Source organism: Lates calcarifer, unplaced genomic scaffold, assembly GCF_001640805.2.
Source record: "Lates calcarifer isolate ASB-BC8 unplaced genomic scaffold, TLL_Latcal_v3 _unitig_1388_quiver_2667, whole genome shotgun sequence".
NCBI classification, from domain to species: Eukaryota; Metazoa; Chordata; class Actinopteri; family Centropomidae; genus Lates; species Lates calcarifer.
In genome coordinates this window covers 1-11,132 of record NW_026115486.1, presented here as the reverse complement: position 1 = coordinate 11,132, position 11,132 = coordinate 1, and the positions used below count along the sequence as shown (strand labels likewise).

The 11,132-nt window shown below is 35.6% G+C and overlaps 1 protein-coding gene and 1 long non-coding RNA gene across 2 annotated transcripts; one reads left to right on the top strand and one right to left on the bottom strand.

Moving 5' to 3' along the window:
- Nucleotides 1–236: 236 nt before the first annotated feature.
- Nucleotides 237–3,047, bottom strand: LOC108888633 (thioredoxin-related transmembrane protein 2-B). Its single transcript, XM_018684707.2, has 7 exons — nt 2,728–3,047; nt 2,010–2,070; nt 1,394–1,507; nt 892–968; nt 661–767; nt 494–568; nt 237–400 (listed from the first exon to the last, which is right to left on the bottom strand). The coding sequence occupies exons 1-7, from the start codon at nt 2,914–2,916 to the stop codon at nt 265–267; spliced, it is 759 nt and encodes a 252-aa protein (XP_018540223.1). The 5' UTR covers nt 2,917–3,047; the 3' UTR covers nt 237–264.
- Nucleotides 3,048–3,872: 825 nt separating this feature from the next.
- On the top strand, nt 3,873–8,665 carry LOC108888634 (uncharacterized). Its single transcript, XR_001961864.2, has 4 exons — nt 3,873–4,129; nt 5,425–5,488; nt 6,560–6,621; nt 7,545–8,665. It is a non-coding gene; the product is annotated as an uncharacterized LOC108888634 (long non-coding RNA).
- Nucleotides 8,666–11,132: the final 2,467 nt, after the last annotated feature.

Genomic DNA, 11,132 nt, shown 5'->3' with positions numbered 1-11,132 from the left:
TAACTTATAATGAATAAATTTAGTTCAGGCTACTACTTGAAACGAGGATGAAAACATCTTTGTAATACAAGTGAAACTGTATCTGAACGTTAATGCCTCTATTCAGTTCCTCAAATTCCACACAATACTGTTTGGAAAAGTAGTTTGATGGAAAAAATTGTGCTGTAAATTGGTTTGCTGTTTTTGAAAACACGTACATTTAACTGACAACATTAGCCATGTGTTTTGTGATTAACAGCCACATATCTACAGCATACTGTGCAGTCAGACCTCAGTGAAGCTCCAGGATACGGCTCTCCCTTTCTTGTCCACCTGGGGGCGTCGCATCACCTCCTTCCCTCCCTGGAACAACACCAGAGAGGGAAGCTGCTTGGACAGTGGAGATGCAGACACCTTGTACCTGAGAAACAGATTTAAAGTCAGGCCAAAAAAAAACATGTTCATGTTTCTAGTCTGTCCTGTTTGACAAAATTAATCTTCTAAGGAGAACTACTGTCTTACTTCTTGGAAAACCTCTCCGTAACGTCCTATGTCCACTTTGCCAAACTTGAGGCCAGCGCAGTTATATCTGAAGCACAAGAACAAAGTTACTGCAGTTACTCTTGTTAATGCCACTGAGTGCACCTTATACTTTCACTGAGTGGACGGATGGAGTCTTACTTTAGAGAGAGATCAGCGTAGACAGATGCAAAGGACTGGCACTCTGGAGACCAGTTGGCAAAAAATTCAACAATCCATGTCACACGACTGTCTCTGTCCAGCTCATCCTGTATACATACACATACACACAATATGGAAACAGACAGTTTTGATTTATGATTAAAAAGCAACTGTACAAATCTTTGGTCAATGCCTTGAACTGCTACGACCAATTCTACCATTTTTACTCACATCAATGGTTTTGTCACTGAAGTATTTGATGTACTCTGGCCCCATGTACAGAGGAGGCTTACAGGTCATCAAAAACACTGAAACAGACACAGAGCCAACAGAAGAGAGCAGCATTAGGACTTTATCCTTGATGATATTTGTGAAATTAGAGCTGCAATGATTAGTCCATTAATGAATGGGTCAAAGATAGAATATCAATGGGCACAAATTTGATAATGTTATCATTTATGGTATTTATAAAATAAGAAGACCACACATTCTTCAGTCCCTCACTCTCCAGTCTGAGGATCTGCTGCCTCTGTGTATCATATCATTGTAAATTCCATATTGAACAAGCAATACAAATACGTCACCATGGGCTAAAGGAAACTGTGGTGGGAATGTTCTTGACATTTTAACAGACTTAATTATGAAATTATCACCAGACTGATCAATAACAGAATAATTATTTGTCCTCTCCAAGTGTTCACTACAGAGCCCAGTGGGATGGCATTTGGCTGACCTATGCAGAGTGTCAGGTAGAGCAATCCCATCCTGATGTCGAGTCTGAAGAACAGGATGACATTGGCCACTTTGCTGAACAGGATGATATTGCCCACATGTTGCTCCACCGTTACTGAAACGAACACATAGAGAAACCATTCATGTTTTTGTCAAAACTCCACAAAAGCCATTCAAATTGGCAGGAGACAATGAGGCTTCTCTGTTGTTCACAATCCTGACCAGTGCTGTTTCTAAGATTCAACCAGTGTGGTATCTTAAGGATGATGCTTAGATTTTCTAACTGAATGAAATAATAGCTGATATCCTGTGTTGTTAAAGTGTACTACTGTAAGGATAAAACACATGGTAAAATTTTTTAAATATAGAATCTTATTCTTGTCACTGTGAAAAACAAGTAAACAGTCTATACAATTTCCCACTGAAAGGTAAGCAAATAACAAGGACAGATTTGGCAGGCAGAGAATGACACTGAAGCATATCTGACTGTAAGATTCATTTTCAGCCATTTCATTGATTTAATCTCATTTATATTATAGCACATCCTGTTCCGGACATTATTAGATTAAAACATATAAGCAAATGTAACTAAAAGACTAAGCTAAACAGTTACTCACTTGCTCGCTGTTCTGTCATCATAACGATGGCACTGAGAAACATGAGAATCTCCACCTCTCTCTGTGAACACAAACATAACATGTCTCAACTGAGGTCAGCCGTGTTCACCAGTCTGGATTAGTTTCATCCTTCAAAAATCGCACCAGCATGTTTTGATCCCAGAGTCAACATGCAACACATCTCATCTCATCTCTTTAGCTCTTTAAACTGTAACGTCGCCAGAGTGGAAAACCATTTGACAGAGCAATTTCATCATCCTGGGGCATTTTCTTACACCACCCGCTGTATGATGTATGTGTACGGTTCGCATTTAGCTTAGTGAGGTTAATCAACGTCAATAATTTAGCTAACGTTAGCTAATTAAACCAGCACTGACCGGGTTAATGCAACTAGCAACTCGTTTTCTTTCTGTAGAAAAGAAAGATTTACCCAGTTTATATATGCCGAACAGAATATAATACCTTAATTAAATGTCCTGAATTATAAAATATGTTTTATGACTTGTGTATCGTCGCAAATAAGCACAACAGTCTGAATTTCCAGTTTTGTGATCGTAGTTCGGCCTGTCATTCTCTCCCTGTGGCTAACAGCTAATGTCACCTTTGCTGCCGGTCTGTCCATTGACAACTGTGCTCATTCACTGACCAGCTAGCCACTGGTGAGTTGATACCATTTCTTTATAAAACAATTTGTAGCTTTCCAGCATTTTCTACGGACCCAGTCGAAGTCGCAGGAGTTGCCGTCCTCTCGCTGTGTGGCCAGATGGTCGCAGATGCCAGGCGTCTTGCGAACAGCTAGAAAGGCTACAGACATGAAGAGAGAAGCTACATAGTAGGGCTTCAGTAGCCACTTGTACACCTGCGGCAGGTGATACAGGAAAGCGAACAACGGCGTCAGTAGAGCCATTTTCTAATTAATAATCCTACTACCACTAAAACGGGAAATAAACCACGACAAGACGCAGCCTCCCGGTGATGGACCCGTTAGCTTAAAATGATTAGCACGATGACAAGTAGCTTGGTGCGTAAAGGAAGGCAGAAATACAACTTCCGGTTCATTTAAAAATAAGTGCTTCTGTAATTACATGTAATGCATTAAGATAGTTGTAAATGACTTTCATGGTGTTTTAAAAATGTGTTTTAGGCAAATATAATACGATGATCTCTATTTTTAAAACATTTGGTGTCGTTTACATCCACAGGGGCGTTTTCTCATCCCAAATTGAAACATATCCTCTTTTATTATGAAAGTGGAGATATCGGTGCCTCTTATTACCTTGTTTTACCCTCAGTGTGAATTGTGAAGAAATCCTGGATACGGTTTCCAGTGGCAACTCGCGCAACTGCAGCCAAAAAATCCTTGCGGCTCAAAAAGATTTTTTTCCATAGGCCACCACTGTAAAAGAGACACCTGCGCCTGGAAAATTGTTGACAGGGCACCTCCAGCTATAAACGAAGTCAAATATCACTCCTATCTTATTTTTAAGCCATTGCGTTTTAATATCTGTAATACTTCTCAACATGCTGTAACTACCTACAGTATACACATATGTTACAGGAGCATGTTCATTAGCTTGGCTATTACAAATTAAATGTGGCTCATGTTCAAAACAGTCACAAATAAAGGACTTTTACATTCAGATTCTGTGCGCTGATGGTGTGTCTAGCGCATGACTGTCCGCCAGATCGTACAAATTTTGAGACCAATCAGAGGCGGTTGCTAGGCGGACCAAAATGGCCCGGCCAATCAGCGTTTTTCTGCAAATGTTAGCTGACGTATGTCGTCATTGGTCGCAACGTGTCTTATCATTGGCCAAGAGCGTCTGGGAGGAGCGTAGAGAGGCGGAGAAACGAAATCGGAAAACAGATTTAAACCAAGTTTCAACCATAGCATCTGTTTGCTAGTACTGTGAGAAAACGTCATTAGCGGAGAGGCCTGGATGCTAAAGTAAACTTTGGGCCTGCTTTTTGTCGTTAATGAAGAAGTCTGGGTGTCAAAGTAAACTCTGGAACTGCTTTTTGTCATTAATGAAGAGGTCTGGATGCTAAAACAAACTCTAAAGCTGCTTTTGTGTCGAATACGAGTGAGACTGGACGCTGAGCATACCTGCGGCGCGAAGGTAACACAAACAGTTAGCGGCTAGCGTTAGCATTAACGTTATCGGAGAGCATTAGCGGCTAGCGTTAGCATTAACATTACCTTGTAATGATTTTTTAAAAATCCATTTACAGGCATTTATATCGCGTGGGTGAGAGTGTGTTTGTGTTTCTGTGACTAAAGCGTCCCGGACATGAGTTGTGTAACAGTTTAGTAGTCTGTTTGTCTGTTTCCAACTCCGTTTGCATTTCTTTACAATTACTTTGCAAACATTCTACTACTTTGTAAATTTGTGCTCCATCTTGGTCATTCTAAGTCAATTTATGGCGGATTATCATGTCGATGTGATCATTTTGTGTCTCTTTGTGGTGGTATTGCATCGTTTTGCGTCTCTAGCTGGCTGTTTTACATCTACTTACGTTTGTGGTGACTTAGAAACTCAACAGAGGCGAAGCAGAAGGATGAGGGTTTTCACACAAACTTTACTGAGCCAGGTGTTTCTGTACAGAAAGATACATTGTCAACTTCTTTGTGGTTGTTTTGCATAGTATTGTGTTTTTGTAGTTTTGTGCCTATTCCAGGTCATTTAACGTTTCTTTGTGGCCATTTTGTGTGTCAGTAAAGCAGTCATATTTTGCCGCTTTCTCGTCCTTTTGCGTGTCTTTCTAGAAGCGTGGCAGTAATCTGCCCATCCACTGATCCCCTGTTGAGTATGTTATTAATTAGAAACTCCGTGCTCTGTGCTCCTCCACTAGTTTTAAGCATTAAGAGTAGGTCACGATGTATGAGCTGAGATTACTGTTAGAAATTATTGCAAAAACTATTTTTAAAAGTGCTTCTGTCTCTGAGATCAATAAGTCATATTCTAGTAACATAATTTATTCTAGTCGACTAATCTGTCAGTTGTTTTTCCGATTAGTCAATTATTTCTGTCACAACCTCCATCTCTGCTTCCTGTGGGCGCAGCACCTGCTCTGGGCTCCAGTTCATGTTTTACCTCACCTGCTCGTTGTCACGTTGCATTAGTAATGCAGTCATTACATTCAACAAGTGAGCATGGTTCCTCTTACAAAGTCTCTGGTTTTATGGTTTTAAGACGACACGACGTGTCGACACTAAATTTCCGCTTCGACAAATTTTTATAAACGACGTCGACGATTATGTGGACTAATCGTTTCAGCCCTAATTTATTCACCTGAAAACTCAAAGTGTGATTGTCAAGGTTGTAGTGTTTAGTTGTCAGTGTCAGTTTTGGAGGTGAACTATTCTTTATTAATGGGGTTATTTGTTTTTTAAGTGTTGTACTTGGTTTCCCAGGTTTACTGGTTCAGCTGCTGCAGCCTGGACAGAGACACCAGCTCTCACCTGACAAACCAAACAGGTATGTGTCCTAAAGACTTACCCAATCTGAAAAAAATATGCCGATGAGCTGAATTATAAATGTAAGTAACTGTGTTACCCAGTGATTAGTTGACAGACAATTAATATAGAAATTTAAGTTTTAAGATAATAATTTTATTTCATTTTTCCAAAATATTTTTTGGTTATTGATTCTTAAAGATGTGATGCTTTTTCTTGTCATATGTGACAGTAAACAGCCCATTTTCTGAGATACTCCTTTAATGTTTGGAGAATGTTCTAGTTCAGCTGTAATGTTGTATATTTATCTGTGTTTTCATGGTTAAACTGTTGATGAAGAATAGGTCATAGTGTATTGAACTTTTTCCTTTGTATATTTCTCTTTTCATTTCCTCCAGGTAATTCAGAAACAGCTTTATGTCACCTGTCCAACGCAGAGTACTGACATTAAACTGTTTATATCCAGTATTTGATCTTCAGTCTCAGTAGTTTGATTTGATTTTGACCGGTTTGCTCCTTCTCTGTCTCTCTTCCTTGCAACCTCAATCATGCTCATGCTTTTTATCTCCATCTCCTCCTCTCTCTCCTGTCTCATTCTCTCGCCCTTTCTTTGTCTCTCTCCTTTCCCCCACTCTCTTTCTCCATTTGTCTCTCCCTCTCTCTGTCTTTGTCATTAGTACAGTAAATTCTATAAATGTGAGGGACTTTTTCCATTCAGTTCTGCACTAGAAACACTGTCATTTTGCTTACTTTTGGCTTTTGTCAATCAAAGTTTGTTCAAATCATAACTGACTTTGGAGAAATGGACATTTCCATCCCCTGCTGTTGTGTGATCATCAGGAGCTGGTGGAGTCACTTCTCCAATCAGAGCAGCTTCTTCTGTCTTTTTTTATAAAGCAAATTTAACTCTTGGACTAGTTCAGATTAGTCCAGGACCAGTTAGTCCATACTCTGGTTTCTTTGTAGATTTAGATTCTTTTACTTCTCTATCTTTTGACAGTTTGAAGTTCAATACCCAAAAACTCTGTGCTTTTATTTTGCTAAGTTAAAAGTCACATCTTTATATTAATGTTTGTTGTGTTCTTCTCCATAGGATTCAAGCTTCAACCATTAAATAACAGAGAGAAGAGACAGACATGAAGACATTTCCAGAAGGTCAGTGTTAAGTTTATTCTTTTCAGTCTCTCTCATTATCTCAGCTGCAGTTTGACACTTTAAAACTTCTTCTCTGGAGCAAATAGAAACAAATTACTATTTTTCAACAATGTAGCTGCATAAAACAAGTTAGATATTGAAAACTATATATAAACAGAAAATATAAAATCTAAGTTTAGAATAGAATACAATAGAATAGAAGCTTTTAAAAATAACTATAAAACTAAACAAAATGAATTGAATTTTTTTAAACCTTAAATAAATAGTTCTAAAAAGTGAGTATGAAATCATTTTAAAATATATTTCAAACCCTAAAGGAATAGGTCTAAAGATGAGGATAAAACATTTTAAAAACCTCATAAAACAGGTTTGATAAATAAAGTTTAAACCTTTAAAGGTTCAACAAAGTCAGTATAAAGCAACATTTGTCTAAAAAAAAATATTATTTATGTTAGAAAATATTTCCTGAAAACATGTGAAAGGACTGCTAAATATGTATTACAGCATTGTGGAGTTAGACTGTTTCAGATGATTTTATGGGCATCATTACATTTTTAAAAATCGCAGCAAAGATAACAACAGACATTTAATCACAAGGAAACACTTTCTGGAGTATTAGAGATAGGGTTAATGTCTTTATGAGCACATTTTCCAAAGATGAACATGTCTACGAAGCGTCTTTGTGATCATTTAACTGCTTGTGATACAATTATTAAATAGTTGTATCACAAGCTGTTGAATGTTCTCAAAGGTGTTAAATAAAGTCTTTGGAAAATGTGCCCATGACTACATTATAGATGGCAGAGAAAATTGTTTTCACTTGAACAACAGGAGACCAGCACTGTTTACAGCTGTAAGACGATGGAGGTCTTTCATCTAATTAACAGCTTTGTAACACTTCTGTTTTCTTTCAACCATTTCAGGTCTTCGCCTGCTGTCGTCTTCTCCTCCTGCAGAGACAAGAACACGTGTTAATCACAGAAACTGATCAGTAAATCAAAGTATTTGACATACTGTTTTTGCCAGTTTTTGACACCTCTCTATATTATAACATGCAGCTTAAGACAAAGGAACTATCTTACAGTAGCAGTCTTACCCTTGTCTTTGTTTTCCACAGACACACACACACACCTCTACACAGTGTTTGTGGGTTATGTTAGATTTTCATTTTGGTATTTTGCTATTTCTAACTGTGCCATATCAGTACTCAAATCCAATCTATCACTGTGTACATAGTCCTGTTTGTACTATTCATATTGTGAGTAATTTTTAAACATTGTTCTATATTATCTTGTTGTATATAATGTCCTTTTCTTTTTTTGCTGTTACAACACTGAATTTCCCCATTGTGGGACTGATACAGGATTATCTTACTAAAATAAATACTTTTGAAAATTTTGCCAGTCTGTTTAATATTGTATTAAAGTGAATATTTTTAGCCACAGGTTAGGGCTGGGGTTAAGGCTTTTAACCAGAGATTGGAATTTTTAGCCTCAATTATACATTTTAATTGCAACCTGCAATTACATACTACAAATTTCTGAATTACAAAATCACTTTTGTGATATTAATTTAAAAAAATGGAGAAACTCAATTCAAAAGTTGTACTTTGACATCAAACTATACTATGACCTTTTTTGACAGAACATTTGTTTAAAACCAGGTTTTTTCAAACACAATATTAATCAAAAATAACTACTACTAACAAGGCATAACTGGTCATTATCTTTCCAATACTTTATAGTAACAGTCATTTTATCCTTAAATTCTTCTTTTTCTTTGAAATGGATTGCATGAACTATGTAAATAAACTCCACTAATGGGTTAAGTCTATTTTTTGACAAATAATGAACTATTCAGACTGAAGATCAAATACTGAACATAAATAGTTCATTGTCAGTGTTCTCTGACAGTTGATGTAAAGCTGTTTGTGAATTACCTGGAGGCCTCTGTCCTGGTCTCAAAGAACTTCTTCATTGTACAAAGACTGTGATCGTGGATGAAGTGCACAACAATAAACGCTATCAGTTAAGTACATTTTTGAATGCAGGACCTAAACTTGTGTTGTTGTTTATTCTCCAGTAAAAAGTATGGGTATTTCTTCCACCACTATATATGATATTCACATGACTTTTTTTTTTTTTTTTTTACAGTTTTTGAGGCCTTACTATCTATGACATTTTTTATACTGTGACATTTTTTGAGTTTTTGACGCCTTACAATACTATGATATTTTTTGACCATCTTTGAGGCCTTTATACTATGACATTTTTGAGGCCTTACTACACTATATTTTTTGACACCTTACTATACTATGACATTTTTGACCGTTTTTGAGGCCTTTATACTATGACATTTTTTGACCGTTTTTGACGCCTTATTATACTATGACATTTTTTTACGCCTTACAATACTTTGATATTTTTTGACCATTTTTGAGGCCTTACTATACTATGACATTTTTTTACGCCTTACAATACTTAGATATTTTTTGACCATTTTTGAGGCCTTTATACTATGACATTTTTTGACACCTTACTATACTATGATATTTTTGACAGTTTTTGACAGCTTACTATACTATGACATTTTTGAGTTTTTGACACCTTACTATACTATGACATTTTTTGAGGCCTTACTACACTATGACATTTTTTGACGTCTTACTATACTATGACATTTTTGACAGTTTTTAACACCTTACTATACTATGACCATTTTTGAGGCCTTACTACACTATATTTTTTGACACCTTACTATACTATGATATTTTTGACAGTTTTTGACAGCTTACTATACTATGACATTTTTGAGAGTTTTTGACACCTTACTATACTATGACATTTTTTTACGCCTTACAATACTATGATATTTTTTGACCATTTTTGAGGCCTTTATACTATGACATTTTTTGACCGTTTTTGACGCCTTATTATACTATGACATTTTTTGACACCTTACTATACTATGATATTTTTGACAGTTTTTGACACCTTACTATACTATGACATTTTTGAGTTTTTGACACCTTACTATACTATGACATTTTTTGAGGCCTTACTACACTGACATTTTTTGACACCTTACTATACTGACATTTTTGACATTTTTTGACACCTTACTATACTATGACATTTTTGACAGTTTTTGACGTCTTACTATACTATGACATTTTTTGATGGTTTTTGACACCATACTATACTATGACATTTTTTGAGGCCTTACTATACCTATGACATTTTTTGACCATTTTTGACATCTTACTAAACTATGACATTTTTTATACTATGACATTTTTGACAGTTTTTGGTGCCTTATTATACTATGACATTTTTTTTACACCTTACTATACTATGACAATTTTTTGACACCTTACTATACTATGACATTTTTTGACCATTTTTGACGTCTTACTATACTATGACATTTTTTGATGCCTTCCTATACTGTAACATTTTTTGATGCCTTACTATACTATGACATTTTTTGACCATTTTTGAGGCCTTTATACTATGACATTTTTTGACCGTTTTTGACATCTTACTAAACTATGACATTTTTTATACTGTGACATTTTTTGAGTTTTTGACGCCTTATTATACTATGACAGTTTTTGACACCTTACTATACTATGACCATTTTTGAGGCCTTACGACACTATGACATTTTTTGACACCTTACTATACTATGACCATTTTTTGAGGCCTTACTATACTATGACATTTTTTGACACCTTACTATACTATGACATTTTTTGACAGTTTTTGACGTCTTACTATACCTATGACATTTTTTGATGGTTTTTGAGGCCTTACTATACTATGACATTTTTTGACCATTTTTTGACACCATAACTATACTACTATGACATTTTTTGAGGCCTTACTATACTATGACATTTTTTGACCATTTTTGACATCTTACTAAACTAATGACATTTTTTAATACTAATGACATTTTTTTTACACCTTACTGATACTATGACATTTTTTGACACCTTATACAGCTATACTATGACATTTTATGAGGCCTTACATACATACACTATGACATTTTTTGACACCTTACTATACTATGACATTTTTTGAGGCCTTACTACACTATGACATTTTTTGACACCTTACTATACTATGACAATTTTTGACCATTTTTGAGGCCTTACTATACTATGACATTTTTTACGCCTTACAATACTATATTTTTGACCATTTTTGACATCTTACTAAACTATGACATTTGTTATACTATGACATTTTTTGAGTTTTTGACGCATTATACTATGACATTTTTTTTACACCTTACTATACTATGACAATTTTTTGACACCTTACTATACTATGACATTTTTTGAGGCCTTACTACACTATGACATTTTTTGACTATGACATTTTTTGAGGCCTTACTACACTATGACACTTTTTTGACTATGACAATTTTTTGACACCTTACTATACTATGACATTTTTGAGGATTTTTTGACACTATACTATGACTTTTTGATGGTTTTGCTT

Excerpts from the sequence above, each read along its gene's own strand:
- LOC108888633 (XM_018684707.2), bottom strand. The coding sequence starts at position 2,916 with ATGGCTCTACTGACGCCGTTGTTCGCTTTCCTGTATCACCTGCCGCAG. Across the intron at positions 1,508-2,009 it reads GATGACAGAACAGCGAGCAA|TAACGGTGGAGCAACATGTG; the intron begins GTGAGTAACTGT and ends TGTTCGTTTCAG. Across the intron at positions 569-660 it reads TACGCTGATCTCTCTCTAAA|ATATAACTGCGCTGGCCTCA; the intron begins GTAAGACTCCAT and ends CTTGTGCTTCAG.